This window comes from Trachemys scripta, chromosome 2 (assembly GCF_013100865.1).
Source record: "Trachemys scripta elegans isolate TJP31775 chromosome 2, CAS_Tse_1.0, whole genome shotgun sequence".
Taxonomy (NCBI): domain Eukaryota; kingdom Metazoa; phylum Chordata; order Testudines; family Emydidae; genus Trachemys; species Trachemys scripta.
In genome coordinates this window covers 10,125,779-10,142,888 of record NC_048299.1, presented here as the reverse complement: position 1 = coordinate 10,142,888, position 17,110 = coordinate 10,125,779, and the positions used below count along the sequence as shown (strand labels likewise).

General features: G+C 40.1%; 1 protein-coding gene across 1 annotated transcript in view; it reads left to right on the top strand.

The window, feature by feature from the left end:
• Window positions 1-17,110, top strand: part of MINDY4 (MINDY lysine 48 deubiquitinase 4) — a 92,668-nt gene that overhangs the window by 29,832 nt on the left and 45,726 nt on the right. The window contains exons 6-9 of the mRNA XM_034759881.1: window positions 5,095-5,153; window positions 5,650-5,759; window positions 7,804-7,920; window positions 9,622-9,710. Coding sequence (XP_034615772.1) covers window positions 5,095-5,153; window positions 5,650-5,759; window positions 7,804-7,920; window positions 9,622-9,710 — 375 coding nt within the window. The remainder of the gene's footprint in view (window positions 1-5,094; window positions 5,154-5,649; window positions 5,760-7,803; window positions 7,921-9,621; window positions 9,711-17,110) is intronic.

The following is a 17,110-nucleotide window of genomic DNA, read 5'->3' as shown; positions in this document are numbered from 1 at the left end:
TTAATCAATTTAACGTGTGCTATGTTGATTTTGTATAGTGCTAATTTTGAATCAGAATTTCATGCTATACTCAGTCAGATGACTTACAGAAGTATATTATGTTAATAGAGTTACTGTTGTCTACAAAACTTGCAATTTCATAAAAAAACGATATTGAGTTTATCTGACCAGACTTGTTTTCCATAAAACCATATTGACTGGCATTAATTACTCTGCCACCCTTTAACTCTTTACTGATTGCATCCTGTATAAGTCTTTCCATGATTTTGCCCAGAATCGATGTCACTCTAGTCAGCCTATATGTACATGGGTCATCCCGTTTACCTTTTAAAAATATTGGCACAAAATACTTTAGTTTTTTCCCAGTCCTCTGAAACATCTTGTAGCCTAATGTAGTAATATAATATTGATTATATAATTATACTGATTACTTAAGAATTCCAAATTATCCCTTTGAGGGGTGACAGGTTCTTGTCCCAAGATCAGACCCAGTTTTATAAAATGACTATATAGTTGAGAACCCCAATGTGCACAGTTGCAACACTCACACTATAGGAATTCTTCTATATTTTCAAATATTGTATTAATACTTTTAGCAAAGTCACAAACACGCTAACTCAATAAGGTAGATAGAGAGACTATAGAATGTACCTCTGCACATCCATATACTCACACCATGCCTTGCAGGACAACCTGAAATGTTAGCCATTATCCTCCTCATCATCATCACCTTCCTCCTCATCACGAGTGGTCATCATTCTGGTCCCTTCCAAGGGCCACCTCTCTCTCTCTCTCTCTCTCTCTCTCTCTCTCCCCTACCCCATCATGCTGGGATGCGACTTGTATGATATGTTGCACCGACACCACTATATCTAATCCATATTCAGTAACAGGTTTTCCCCTTTTCCTTATTTGTATTTTCTCATCCTACTAATGCTGAGGTTAGTCATTCTTCTATAGGTTAGTATATTGATACACGTACTACCACAGGGATCGGCAACCTTTGGCACGCGGCTCATCGGGGAAAGCCTCCATTGGCCTGGAGAGGCAAACCGCGGCCAGTGGGAGCTGCGATCGGCCGAACCTGCGGACGCTGCAGGTAAACAAACCGTCCCGGCCCGCCAGCGGCTTTCCCTGATGGGCCGCCTGCCAAAGGTTACTGATCCCTGTCAGCTCATGATCATACCCATCACCCCTTGCTTAAGCAGATGTTGGGTTATTACTTCTATATTCCTTGTGGTGGCACTTACTGGAACATTCCACCTCCTACTATTGAGTAAGCTCTCCCTAGTTCCTAAAATCTAAAGGTAATACTTGATCTATGCCAAGGGTTATGGCCTATTTAACCACACTTATGCTAACTTATGCTTCATCTAATGTCTTACAGGATTCCGGATTCTGTAGGTTTCTTGTATTACAGCTGAATATAATGAAAACAGCTAAATATAATGAAGGCAGGCAGTGAATATAGTAAAGGCAAGCTAGTCCTATGGGCTCCAGTATCACAAGAATGGAATAAGGGCTGTATACGTCTATTGTACTGTGTGTATAGCAACAGAACAGTATACAACTCTCGGATTGTTTCAGAACCTGTAGGAATTCTTCTGAATCTCTACATTATTTCAGAGGCAAGATGTAAGTACCATGCAAGAGCTGCAGAATACGTTAAATTGACAAGGAAACCAGGGTTTTCCAACACAGTTAGTTACTCTGAAATAGCTGGTGACCATTGCTTATTTTATAAGCACGTTTGTTTGTTTAACCTCCAGCATAGGTTAGTATAAATAGGAAACCGTAGAGGACACATGCATTATTGTGCAGAGGGAAGAACTTTCTCTGAGTTTGGTTGTCCTATGTAAACAACATTTTCTATGCATGGAGTTGAAAGAGGAATGTTCAAATATTTGGAGAAAATACAGTATGGTATATTTATAATAAAACATATTTTCTTCCTGCCCCATTTTTCTGACATGACGGATGACTTCCTCCTTGCAAAGTGCTTTAATTGTATGATTTTATATGCACAATAAATGTTCCTGGAATGGTAGCCATCTGTTGAAGTGGAAATAACAGTAAAAGTTCTGACGAAGTTTCAAGTAATTTAAGAAGGGAGCTCACAAATAATCTCCACCTGCAAAAATACCCTTCTGTGCAGGAAACCATCCTACATGGATCTCTGCTTTTGGTGCTTTCCGCAGTGATATACGCCTTGGAAGTTCTCTGAGATCATCCATTTAGACTTTCTTTCAGTTCTTTCAGTGGCGGGTCTATGTATTTTTTTCATTTGCAATTGCTTTCAGGTTGAGGATTTTTTGGGAGAAGAGGGAGTTTTAACCTGTTTCCAGTCCTTTCTGTTTCAAAAGGCAGTCAGATACTAAGGTGATTGGGCATGTTATCAGAGCTCAGAGGGAAGGGTGGTCTTGTAGTTAAGATCATGGATGGAGATCTGGGTTTAGTTTCTAGTTCTGCCACACACACCTTGTGTGGCCTTGGGCAAGTCACTTAACTCTTCTGTGTTTTAGTTTTCCATCTTTAAAAATAGGGATAATAATACTTTCATACCTTTAGAGTACTTTAAAGAGGATACATTTATTAATGTTTGTGAGGAGCACAGATACTATGGTTGTGGATCCCATAAAACCTATATATAAAGAGAGACAGAGATTTAATTGCTGATGCAAGGCTGCATGATAGGCTCCTTCTAAAGGGAGAAAGAACATGACTGGTAAACCCTGTCCTTCTGTTTCAGACTGCCATTGGCAGCATTTGGCAGTCATCATCTCCGACAATCCTAATCTGTAATCTCTGTAATATATCCCATCACCTTTGTGGCTCAATTCATGATCAAATCTTCGACCTGGGCCATGGTGAAGTGCAGTATAATGTAAATGGGGGTGAGTGGCTTTTTTTGGTGACACACACACACACACGCACTCTTTTAAATGTAAACAATGCTGATGTAGATAAGAACAATGACTTATACCAAATGGCACTTTTTGTAACTTTCCTTTATATCCAAACCCTATGTGTATTGTGATCTCAGCTTTCAGTTACTGTATGTGTAAGACTAGACCCAAAGTGGTTGACCTTGAAAGGAAGAACATTCTTGTTAGGAAGCCAGGTGGAATAGTTTGCAAGCTCAGAAACAAAAATAAAAAAGCATGTTACTGTTGTAAGCATGGTTGAGTAACTTCAGTATTCCGTTGAAACACATTCTATGTGCAAACATCAATTTTCTTGGGACCCTCCACCTGACCAGGAAGTATGAAAATATTAGCAAGTAGCCCATAAAAAAATGAATTGAAAAGAATGATGGAAACCAATATTAGTAAGATCTGTTAGAATGTACTGTAATTTACTTGACAATGGTTAGTCCGCTGGTGTGCCATTGCCCATCATACTGACCAACATGTTTCATTGTTTTCTTGTGCTCCCCTGTCCTTCTGTATCCATCTGGGGTCTCTTGTCTTATCCTTTGATTGTAATCTCATTGGGGGCAGGGTCTGTGGTTTTGATCTGTTTCTATGGAGCACCCAGCACACTGGGGTTCTGCTCCATGATTATCACTCCTAATGCATAATACAATTAGTAGTAGTATTTATTTTAAAATACACTGTAGTAAAAGGTACTGCTATTTTCCACTGTACTCAGAATCTTTTAGTATGTTGCTATGCATATTTGCTCTCAACCCACCTACTTAGATCTCAGGACTGAGCCCATCAGGAGTGCTGCCAGCTTTTTTGCCGCCCTGGGCGGCGGAAGTCCCGCCTCCGAAGTGCTGCCCCCGACAGAGGCGGCGGAAGGTCCCACCCCCGAAATACTGATGACGACCGGGGCGGCTGAAGATCTGGCCGCCATGGTCACCGCCCCCCAAATGTTAACGCCCTAGTCGACCACCTAGGTCACCTAATGGGTTGCGCCGGCCCTGGAGCCCATGAACATTAATTCTTTTACTTTGATTTACTAGTAATATGGGTGATTCATTTCCCACTGTAGAGTGTCTATTTGTTGTGACTCGGTGCATGCCGCCAGATTTAGATGAATCAATCCCTTAATGCTTTTATGGAGAAAAACAGCATGGTAGTTCCTACTTTTATGTTCTAGAAAGGCTTGTAAGGGAAATAGGTGCCAAAAAGTTTTTAGACTGGAAAAGTCCTGAGTGGTGTGTGTGTGTCTGTGTGTTCTGCTTTCATTCATCTCCTTTTACACAGTGAAAAAGGGAAATTAAGTTAATGGAAACTGTGATATGGCAGCAACTGTTGCTATAATAATAGCGTGCATACAAAGAGTGTTTCTGAGGAAATTATTCCATACAGTTTTTGAAAGGACTGTCATTTGCAACAAAGTTTTCCAAACAAAAGATGGATGAAAAATGATTCAGTGTTATTATTTTGAAAAAAAAAGTCCTCTTTAACAGTGGAACTAGGAAACTTTTCCTTGGACTGTATTCACTTTGGTGTGAATTCAATGGGAGCAACAGGCCTGTGCTACCTCTGAAAATCCGACTGATATTTAGGAGTCTAACTTCATAGCCAAGTTTGAAAAAATTTAGCTTTTATCATCATTTCCTTATTTCTATAAACGTTTAACTTGTTGAGACACAATTTACAAATAAGGGCAGTGTGTGAGCCAGCACAGTTTATATCCCACTTCAATTTTATTTTAAGGATTTAAGTTGGATTTAAGGGGTCCATAGGCCTCATGCAGGAGTGAATTTCATGCCATGGGTCCCAGTCCTGCAAGCTGAGTTGTGGGCACCCAAACATTGTACTCATGGAAATCGCCACAGATGTCAGTTGAGACTCCATGAGGGTGTAGAGTCCTGCCCATGCAAATGAGCTTGCAGGATCTGAGCCATAGTGGAGTTACATTTATTGATACAAATTGATTGCATTATGTTGCAATGTGCAGACTGCTCTTCTGTCTTTAGTGATTGTCTATATCCCATATAGAATGCCATATACTTCTGTGAAAAATTTGATTTTGCCCTAATAAGATTTGATTGTTTATACGTTGTTTAACCTAATCTTCTGTATTGCTGTTTCATTAAATGCGAACCTTTGGTAATTTGTTCTTTAATTCATTTTAATTTAGAAAGACTCCATCATCCATATCCAATAAAAGTGACCAGATGAAAGATGTCCTAGAAGTAGGTATGTCATGTCGTGCTTCGCTTTGGTCTATCTCTCATATTTTTCACAGAAAATAAAATTTACCAGCAATGTGCATAATGGTCTGTTTTTGATCAAGTCTTAGTTGATTCAGGGTACATACAGTTGTGTTTTAATTTCGTAGATAAGATTGTGTGCTCACTTCCATCCCATTTTAACTTTTAGATGCCAGGCCAAGAAAATGCAACTAGCACTTAGGAAATTTAAACAAACAAATGAACCATTTTAATTTAATTGTCCTTTGAACAAATTTAATACAAAATTATTGGGGCATAAGAAACAGTGGCTTTCATGATCTAATTTGTATCATCCCTTTTCAGAGTGGAACCGTACTCATAACTTTTTAAAGATCAGAGGTATTAAAGTTGCATAGGTCATTATGATAAACCACTAGCAGTGGGTTACCTGGAGATATTGGAGGGCAGAATTTGGTTTACCAGACAACATTCTGCATATTACAAGGTTTCTTCTCTTTCAGTTGATTTCGATGATGAAGCAACGATTGGGGAAGTTAGTAGGATCCCAGAACTTTCAACGCTGTATACACTTGAAATAGTATCAAAGGCAATTGATATTTCCCTAGCAAAAGTAAGACAAATGTATGATGATAAACACAAAATGATGCATTAAAACCTGTTATTTTTATTGAGTAAGCCAAAGCTACAATAGATTTGTTTTTTATATTTAGTGCATCTGAGATTCATAATCCAGTAAATCCTAATAATCATTAAAATTGCATTTTTACATTCCTTTGTTAATGGTTCTAGTCAATTCTACATCTTTGACCTTTTCTAATTTTTAATCAGTTATTTCAAAAGTAGTATTTTAAGGGGGGGTTAGAATAAGGAAGGAGGACTACTGGGATCTCTTATTGATATTCCACTGACTTCTGTGTCACCTTGGGCAACTCACACTCCTCCATCCTTCATTTTATGCATTTGTAAAATAGTAATAATTGTATTTACCTTCCTCGTACTTATATTGTAAGGCTTCATCCATCAGTTATGTAGAGTGCTTCAAGATCCTTGGATAAAGTGCACTATACAGGTGCAATGTATTGTTATTATTTCATAGAATATGTTTGGAGCTGAGAAACCTCACAAACAAGTACAAAATAAGAATTTATTTTCCCCATTTCACTCGGGGCCTAATGCAATGTCACTGAAGTCAGTAGAAAGACTCCTAATTGACTGACTTCAGTTCAAGATGAATCAGGCCCTTGGTGTGTTGGTATTGTATGTTTATGAGTGGGAAGGTGTAGACTTGGGTATCAGCAGGTAGTGCTCGATCTATCGGGGATCGATTTATCATGTCTAGTGTAGACGTGATAAATCAATCCCTGATTGCTCTGCCGTCAACTCCTGTACTCCACCACGGTAAGAGGCAGAAGCGGAGTCGACGGGGGACTTGCGGCAGTCGACCCCACGCCGTGTGGATGCGAGGTAAGTCGATCTAAGATACGTCAACTTCAGCTACGCTATTCTCATAGCTGAAGTTGCGTATCTTAGGTCGATCCCCCCCCCCCCCCCCAGTGTAGACCAGGCCTTGTTCATTAGCACACCTGGGTTCTCACTAGATGTGGACAAACTGGGTTTGGATAAAATAAGAGTTATTCTGTACCTTCATCTCTCTCTCTGTCTCACGGAAACAAATTTGCATGTTTACCTATCCTCCAAACCAAACCTTTCATGAGGTTTAGAGTAATTTTGATTTATTTTATTCCCTAGTGCTCCCTCCATTGTCTCATGCATCTTTATCTCTTTTATTTCGGGCAGAAGCAGAAGTATCTAAAAACCATGTGAAGTGCTATTCTTATAGTACTTCCCACTCAACCAGAACTAAAAAGCACTACAAATCTCATGAGAATGATTCCCAACCTGATTTCTATACCAAAGTAGTCTGAATAAGTATCCAAACACTGAAGGAGTCCGATTCTTACTTACATCCAATTTACACTAGCATAACTCCATTGACTTCAATGAAGCTACTCCTGATTGGGGTCAACAGTCTGAATTTGGTTGGTGCTAATATCTGAATTTGACAGTTTGTTACATGTCCCAAGACAAGTGTTATTCAAAACTTTGAACAACATGGGTCTCATACCATTATGTTTGGTAGGTGAAACAGATTGTCTATTCTACATAATGTGCCAGCTAAGGTACTTCTTTCACAGCTTATATTTTATCCCATTGGATGATATCTTTTACTGAGGTGTGGGAAATTGAAAACTCTTCAAGAGAAGACCATAGCAATAATCTTTTTTTTTTAACCAGTAGTACATATTATTCCTCTTGTAGTTAAGTTTGAGGCTGTCTTCTGTGACCATTTCAAGAAGCACCATTTATCCAATGATCTACAGAAAAAAACTCATAATACTGAGCAACACATAGCATTATGTGCTGAAAGAAAATAAGTGCTGAAGGAACATTGCAGGAAAAGGAAAAAATGACTCCTTTTCAGTGGACTTGCCCTGCTATTTACAGTAGTTATAAAACCGAAATTAAAAGGGTGGTTATATAGAGTTAGTAATTATCCTGCCACATGCCTCCTTTCTTATTATAAATTATGGAAAGAAAATATGCCTATTGGGTTTGTTTTTAAAATGAGAGCTTTTTTCCTTTTTTTTTTATAGGAAATAAAAAATCTTTTGTTTGGCTCAAGCCTTTGTTGCTTCAGTGAAGAATGGAAAATGCAGAACTTTACATTTAACAGTATACCACAGCTAAAATACGGCATCGTTCAAAAACAGGTACAGTGAATGACTTCCTTCAAAGCTCAATGATCTTTACCTTTAACCTAAAGTTTCCAGAAGTTGGGTGTTACCTTAAGAAAAGAAACCATCCTTCTTTAAAAGATATTCCTTTTTCTTTTTCATCACTGGTTAATGAATGGAATTTTACTTCAGAAATCTTCAAAATAGCTAAATCTTTTAAGGAGAGTTGGGCTAGATGGAAAACTTCAGAAGAAAACTCAGGGTGCTCCAGGATGTATGGCGAATCAGTAGATGACATTTATTCCTTTAAGTCAATTTTGAACCAATGCTTTAGGAAACATTCTGCTACAAGAGGTGCCATCATCTTGAGGTCTAGAATATCTTTGGTCATTAAAGATGTCTGTCTTCCATTAAAGGTCCTATGGAGACCAAAAGAAGGGAATGAAACCCTGGAATTCTGGTTACATTTGTAAATTTCAAATGTATACTGTATTTTTCTCTTCACTTCCTAACTTGACTTCACTTTACTGTTTGTATACTGCTGCTTTACAGTGTTAGTTTCTGTGTTTCACTCTAGTTGTTAAACCATAGTAGTTCTGAGTGATATTAAACAGTTGCTGTGTTTCATGTAAACTTTTAATATCGGGAGCTTTCCTTGACAGACTGAAATAAACCCTGCTGTTTTCCACAGGTCAGTATTCCAAAGATTCACTCATTAGTTAGTTAAATGATTTATTGAGAGAGTGAAGAAAAAGTTAAGTTTCTCTGCTGAATATTTGTTCTGGATGAAATGCATTTATTATCTACTATTTATATTGTGGTAGCACCTAGAGGCTTTATTCAGGGACTGGGGCCTCATTGTGCAAGGCGTTGCACATACCTATAATAAGCAACAAAATGAAGTTCCTAACTAGATAAAAATTGCATAACTGGATGCGGTTTAAAATGTGTGCTTGTGATGGGCCATGCCTCTCTAGGACTTTGACAGAAGAATAGATTGAAGCCTCTTACATACTTTAAACAATATTGTGGTTTTTCATAATGCTCTAAGATGGCAGATCACATTAACGCACAAGAATATAAAGGGTTGGCTCATATATTTAAGTATGAACCTGGACTTGAAAACAGTAATATATGCAGAGAGAGGAGCTTTTCATCTTCCCGTGACAGTGTCTGAAATAAGCCCATTTAGCACACAACTTCCATCTCTCCCTGTTATTCTCTGTGGGTGAAATTCTTCCCTATGCAGAGGGCCCACACCAGACATATGTACCACTGAAACCCTATTTTGAGAGTTTGTATGGGATTTAATTCATGAATAGGCTGTGGGGGCAGGGGGTGGGGGGCTCTGCCTAGGGGTTAATTTCAACCAGTAGGAATATAGACCTTCCTCATTTTATTTTCATCTTCAGGCAAGGTGCATATTCAAGGGGCATTAGGAGCAATATTTTTGCTTGACGGTGGAGGAGATAAAACTCCTGTCCTTGACTTCATAGATGTCTGTACAGTATGTTCTAGGCACTTTCAAACAGAACACAGAGGAAACAGACCCTCAATTAGTAATGCTGACTTTTCAGTTGCTTCAAAAAGCAGCACAGTGCTGCAAATTCAGTAAGCAAAACACATAGATCAAAGGATGGCTTTAAACTTGAATGAAAACACATGGGTTGTGAAAAGTTCTCACCAGCATCAAACAGTGCTAGTTGTTTTGTTCATCCAGTGTATTATTCGTTTTAGGGCGGCCCATGTGGAGTATTGGCCGCAGTTCAAGCCTGTGTCCTGCAACAACTTCTCTTTGGAGACAGTAACAGAAATAGCCATGTGCGGTGAGTCAACAGCTGACACCAGAAATATTTTCCATTCTAAATTAAACTAAAACTTTATCTTAGTGTGGCCAGAAAAAAGCCTTTCTGAGCTTGGCCCTGTTGCCTTTGCATTTGTATCCAGAAGAGAGAAAGTGTCAACTGATTTACTTGTTCTTCTTGAGGCTAATAGAAGTTGCCTTTTAACAGTGGATTTAAAGGCTAGCTTTTCATTAACATACTAGTTTCTTGTGACTAACCAAGAAACTTTAAAAAAAAAGAACCCTGAATTATGGCCAACATCAGTTACTGAACCTGCGGAGTCCCATGGTGAAGCAATGATTTAAAAGAGAATGCAGTCATGTATTGTAAGACCATGCTATGCATGGGGTCTTTCATGGCAATATAAAATCCCAATGAATTTGCAAAAAGTTAGTTATACCAGCTCTTTTCCTTGCTAATTTTACACAGCTAAAGTCCCTAATGGGATTTAAAAACTGTATGTCTTTTAATAACTTTACAGAAAAGTTACAGGATATTCATAGCATCAAGGGAAAATTACTTGCTACGTTCCAATAAACTCAGTGCACACAGCATTTGTGTCGGTGCTAAAGAGACAAATCTTATTCACTGTGGGATTTTATCATAGTGGGATTTTCAAAAGGACATGGACACCTAATTCCCATTCATTTCAATGGGATTTCTGCACCTAGACTCTTTTGGAAAAGCTTTAGTGCTTGTCTGAATCTTTAGGTGCCTAAATACCGTTAAAATCTGTCTCTCAGCCTCTTTCTTGTGGACAGAAATTCTGGCCCCATTAGGACTTCAGTCTGGCCATGTAAATGGGACTTAAAGTGAGTGTAAGTGTAATTTACTTCCACTTTAAAATTTCCTTTCCTTGCCAGAATTGTGTAAAGGAACAAAGGACTTTTTACATGAGAAGGAGAATCTCCACCAATATGCAGATTCTTGTGCAAATTATGTGATATCTGTTAAAATTTTCAGCAGTGATTCCTGATGATGTAATATACAATTTTGAGTTTTTCAAGGGCAAAAATTATGATTTGACGTAAAATGGAGAGAATTAGCAGTTAAATTGTTCTGTGAACAATTTTGGATCTCCACTCCTAAGTACGTCTCAGGGGGTATGTTCTCAAAGTGAAACAGTGATTGTATATGCCTCTAATTGCTGGAGATCTGGGTTCAAATTATATGTTAGTATACAATTGAAAATCTATTTTTGGATCTCATTTTATTCCTCATCTCTCCTAAAGACACCATTAGTGCACAGATTGGTATAAATCAGCACCGCTAGCCAACTAATCTCAACAAAGGCCCAAATTGAAAATACCAGAGGCCAAATTATGCCCATTGTCACTCTGGTATAAATCTGCAAATCAATTATTACTTCCTCACCTTCACTCCCACAGCTGTGAAGAAAAAAAAGTTGAGATTTGGGAGCTACCGCATTGTATTTTATACCCTCCCGAAAACAGTCTGAGCCTTATATGTTGGATGGGACTCAAATTCTCTCTCTCTCTCTGTTTCTCAATTAAACAAAAAAAATTTGAACATGTAAAAATTACATTGGTACATCCCCAAATGTCAAATGACGTTTGTGATCCCTATCCTATTGTATTTAGATTCTTTTACTGCACTCACCTCCACAGCATCAACTCAAAAAAGAGCCCCACAGGAATCAGCACTTAGCAGATAATGGTTCAGACCCATCATTCTTGAGTAGATAGGGCCAACACACCTCTGCTGCCAGTAACAACAGTACTATCTGGAACTTGAGAGGTCATCGCCCTTTAGAATATTGCCAGACTCAGAAGCCCCACCCTTGCTAATCGATCTGTTGTAGACATTTGCACTATACATGGCATTATAATATTTAAGCACCAGATTCAAAGCTGGTGGGGTGCTTGAAAGAAATGTCCAGCAGAGGTGGGCCTGGTACTAACCTTTTAAAACATTTGTTTTAACCTCCATCTTTGTTTAACTTCACTTTTCTCAGTAATCTTTTTGTGACACTAGTGCGAAATTAGTGCTCTAATTATTTGATATCAGTTAAGGAATTTTCATTGTTTTGTCATTAGAAAATATTACACCTTAATGGAAAATATTATTTTGATTTGTCTTTAGATAAAGGTCTGGATATTCTGTTTGTTATATATATATATATATAAAAATTTCAATTTATCTTTTTCGGATAAAAAACAACTTCACTATCTGACGGCTATCTCAAATCCCTAATCTAGGTTACTTAGGCAAACATATACTGTGAATATATACATACGTACACACACACACACACAGAGTATACACTGCACCCTATTTTAAACTCAGTTGAATAGATTTTGAAATGTAAGCCTCATTTTCTTGAGGGATATTGTCAAGCTCTTCGGCACAGCTTCCCTGGTTCATCCTTTCATTAAATGATTTCGTAACGCAGAGTGCGCCATGCAAATGTGGATTTTGAAATAGGCTATTTGGTAGACAGATTCAACTTTCATTAGGAAAAAGGGAATTCTAACTAGAGATGATAAGGCAGAGACAGCTATTGCTGGTGTAGCAAATTCTTCTATCTATACATGTATTGTCAGAGGTGGATCATATTTCTAATATTTATGAGGTTCCGATTAATATGTCTTTAAGGATATGTGTATGCTGGAGTTGGCGGAGTTATTACAGCACATCTAGCTATACCCAACCTCACTTTGATTTATCAAGTGCAGCTAAAGATAACAGTGGTGATGAGACAGCATGGACTGCAGTACAGACTAGGAACACAAATACCCAGGATACCAGGTAGGCCCGTGCTAAGTCCCGTGTCACTGCACTTTTTTAGCCATGTGACCTAGATTAAACTTAGCGTGAGTACGCCTGCACGAATTGCACTCACACCTCTGATTACAGTTAGACATACCCTGAGTGTCATAGAAAAAACTAATGTAAAACATTAACATCAAATAAAGAACCAACTCTCCCAACCTATCCAAAATAAAGTAACCCTGCTTTCAAAGGCAGGGATCCCTGGCACAAGAATCAACCCCATAATCATGAGGAAGCCACCTTACCAGGTGAACAGGACTGATTCCTCATTGACCGAAAGAATGGGGATGGAAAGACATGAGACACAGTAAACCAAGAGAACAGGGGAGGGGCCCCAAAACCCTCAGGGATGAGTCTCTTGCAGGGCGTGTGATCTGAATCATCCAAGGTAGCCAGTGAATTATTCTGGCAGACTACTTCTGGGAGAGAGTTCCAAACAAACAGGGTGTGACATCATGTTAGTTCCACAATTTTTGTTGTTTTGTTTCTTTATTTTTTCTCAGTTCTTCCAGAAGAGCATATTTCTCCGTAGCTCCACCAGCTAGCCTCTCGTTCAGAACAGACTTTTTTAAATACACAGTGATCCACCGTGTTTTACATTGTGATGCCATGCTCCAGTTTGGACAAGGAGACAAGAAATTTCCTGAATTTTAGAAGGGACTGTCTCTGGTTCATCATATTACAGAATATGAGGGAAATATGATAGAAATCATTTCTCTATCAATGCAGTGAGAACTGAAATTAGCTACAATGGAGGGGGAAATTATTAAAACATTGCAAATCGATGACGTCTGACATATCAATCAACTAAGAAATCAACTCAGGGGTGGCTCAAGCACTGGCTATAGGAGCATTAAGAAATATGTAACAGGGTATTCTCTTCCAGATACAATGACGGTATATTTTTGAAGACAGTTTCTAACCTTTGTCCATATTCATAGAATCATAGAATATCAAGGTTGGAAGGGACCTCAGGAGGTCATCTAGTCCAACTCCCTGCTCAAAGCAGGACCAATTCCCAACTAAATCATCCCAGCCAGGTCTTTGTCACACCCGATCTTAAAAACCTCTAAGGAAGGAGATTCCACCACCTCCCTAGGGAACCCATTCCAGTGCTTCACCACCCTCCTAGTGAAATAGTGTTTCCTACTATCCAACCTAAACCTCCCCCACTGCAACTTGAGGCCATTGTTCCTTGTTCTGTCATCCGGTACCACTGAGAACAGCCTAGATACATCCTCTTTGGAACCTCCTTTTAGGTAGTTGAAAGAAGCTATCAAATCCCCCCTCATTCTTCTCTTCTGCAGACTAAACAATCCCAGTTCCCTCAGCCTCTCCTCATAAGTCATGTGCTCCAACCCCCTAATCAGTTTTGTTGCCCTCCGCTGGACTCTTTCCAATTTTTCCATATCCTTCTTGTAGTGTGGGGCCCAAAACTGGACACAGTACTCCAGATGAGGCCTCACCAATGCCGAATAGAAGGGAATGATCACGTCCCTCGATCTGCTGGCAATGCCCCTACTTATACAGCCCAAAATGCCGTTAGCCTTCTTGGCGACAAGGGCACACTGTTGACTCCTAGCACACTGTTGATTCATAAAGACATATGTAAATGTATTGTAGATGTCTGACACCACCATGAGGCTTAAATTCAGTTTTAGAGTTTGTTGCTTAGGAATCTCCTTCGGAGTCAGTAAAGGATTATTTTCTGACCGTGAGGACCAGGAACCTAATTTCATCGTGGAGGTCAATGGGAAATCTTCCTCCTTTTTCTGGGGCTAAATGTGGCCCAGAACATTTAACAGGCTCAGGCTCCCATGTTTAATGGAGAAACGGAGTCTGATATTTGGTAGTTTACAAAAAGGAGAGCAAGAAAGATTCAGTGGTCAGGATGCTGTCCTTGTTCTTAAGAGACCAGGGTTGAATTCCCAGCTCCTCAGACTCCTTTAGGCAAGTCACAGACAGATTTTCAATAGTTTTTAAGTGCCTAGTGGGATTTTCAAAAGTGCCTAAGCAGGTTAGATGCCTAAGTCCATCAATGAAATCAATGGGAGTTAGGTGCCAAAGCTCCTTAGGCACTTTTGAAAATCCTACTAGGTATCTACCCGCATCTTTAGGCACCTACTTACTTTTGAATATCTGGTCCTTCGTTTCACTGTCTCACAATTCCCCATTTGTAAAATGGTAATAATAGCACTTCCCTAACTTATAGGATGATTGTGAGGGGCTCAGATATTACAGTGATGGCAGCCATATAAGTACCTAAGTTAGATTTTTTTGCTCTAACGTGACTTCTTCCAGCCCTGTTTATCTGGAGATTGTTCTCCTCTCCTCGTGTTTCTCATCCTCATTTGAAAGGATTTTATTTCCCCCTATTTTGTGTATGAGAAGGACTGTTGAAGTATGCAGAAATTCCCAAGAGAATTCTGGTTAACAGGCAAACTCTTTATGGGCAGAAACAAAAAAGGCCTTCAGGCATGTAAAACCTGAATAGTGAGATGGGTTGTTTTATTCATGAGAGAGGCATATTTTTCTTCAGATGTGTCTGCCTAGGGTGGAAGCTGATTCTTGATCAGAAAAGGACAGGAGTCTTCATGGTTGAACTGTTTAAATTAACATCTTTCTGTACTGTATCTGCCTTTCCAAGGTGTTGATGCTTCACTTCAAGCATTGGGCTTCAGATTTCTTCCAGCTACATGAATAAAAATGTAACCCTTCTGCCCATCTAAGTTGGCAGCAACAAGGGCCGGGTTCTGTATCTAGGGGTTCCGTTTCAATAACACAATGCAAAACTGGCTCGAGCCCCCACCCAGTGACCTGGGACAATTACATACCACCCCCTGGGCGCCTCTAAGAGGCAATACTTCCCCTCTCGCAAGCACGGAGTCTGAGTGTAACAGAAAATGTTTAATAACATGAGGTAAACAACATCAGCATTAAATTGGAAAAACACCAGAACTAGAGTTCTTAGACCAAACCATGAGCGAAGACCCACCCCAGCAAATTGGGCCGTGTCCTCTCCCATTGGTTCTTGAAACCAGCGACCCAAGAATCACCAAAGTCCCAAAAGTCCACCAATCCCAAAGTCTCTTGGGTCCAGCAACCCAAGAATCCCAAAAGTCCGACAACCCCCCAAAGTCTCTGTCCATGATCAGTGCAGCCCCAGAGTTCAAAAGGGGGGGGTGAGCAGGGTGTTAAGGGGCACCTTACGTGATCCGAGGCCAACCGGCTGCTTCTCCGTGGGGTTCCACCGCAGCCTTCACCACGAACTGCTCCATTCCACCCGCAGTCCCACTCCTGCCGTCCCACAAACTGCGCTGGCAGCTGCTCCGCTCCGCTCACCGACCTGTGAGCCACGCCGCTCCGCTCCGCTCCGCTCACCGACCTGTGAGCCGCGCCGCTCTGCTCACCGACCTGTGAGCCGAGCCACGCCGCTCCATTCCGCTCATCAACCTGTGAGCCGCTCCGCTCCGCTCACCCCCGCTAAGCTAAGTTAGCTTAGCAATATAGCTTCAGGCTCCCCCACTAGTTAACACAGCCTCAGTGATCTCAGCTCTTAAATAGCTTTAGCTCTTTTGTGATTTCAGCTAGTAGTAGGGGAGCCCCAGTGCAGGTGCACTATTGGCCCAAAGTGAACTCAGCTCAGCAGTCTGTAACTAGACTCCTAAGGGAATCAAAGTTAGCTCTGACATTCAACAGTGGAGAGAGGAGGAGGTGCAATTGGTGTTTCAGGCCCACAAAAGGGACCCACACCACCAGGTACCAATACCTGTCCCCATCCTCTCTCAATTCACTGGGTTTTGTAACCCAGGCCCCTTGACAAGCAAATGCTACCTAGGTAATGGTGAATGACTCACTCAGTCCTTCTGTCATACAACAGTTCCACTGGCCTTGATTCACAGAATCAGGGTAACAAAACTTTATTCTTCCTGCCCCAATAACAGAGAAACTGGGGATCCCACACCAGCCAAAGTAACCACTTTGAGTTGCTGTGGTTTCATGCCAGGCAAGTGGGTGTGCCTATGCAAACAAGATCAGCCCCTGGAGTTCTTTTCCACACTCGCCATAATTCACCACCAGATGTCAGGGTAGAGCTCATCCTGACTCTGCTTACAAAATAATGGATTTTCTTATTGCTCCTTGACCTACTCCATCCACAGAATATAATTCTGGCACTGCCCACAAATACCTGAACAACTCAGAATACAACAACAGATGTGAAAAGGCTATGGGCACATCTTTTTTTTTAACCTGAGTTCTCTCATCTGTTAGTTCAAATGTCCCACATCCGTCAGAGAGGGAAGAGTTTTCTCACTAAACATTATATTCCAGACAGACATACAACTTAGAAATGTGTTTTTTAATTTTTGTTGGTTGATGTTTAGTGTTTTGAATTATTAGATCTTTTAATTCAAGTGCTGCACATGTTTGTTTTACCTCATCTCTCAGGCTGGCAGTGCTCTAAGACTAATATTGTCTAAAACTCAAAGAGGTCACCCTTAAAACCAGTGGAGAATGACTCCAAACTTCCCAGGGGGAGGGATGTATAATTTAGTTGTTAGAGCAAGGGGCTAGGAGTCAGGATCCCT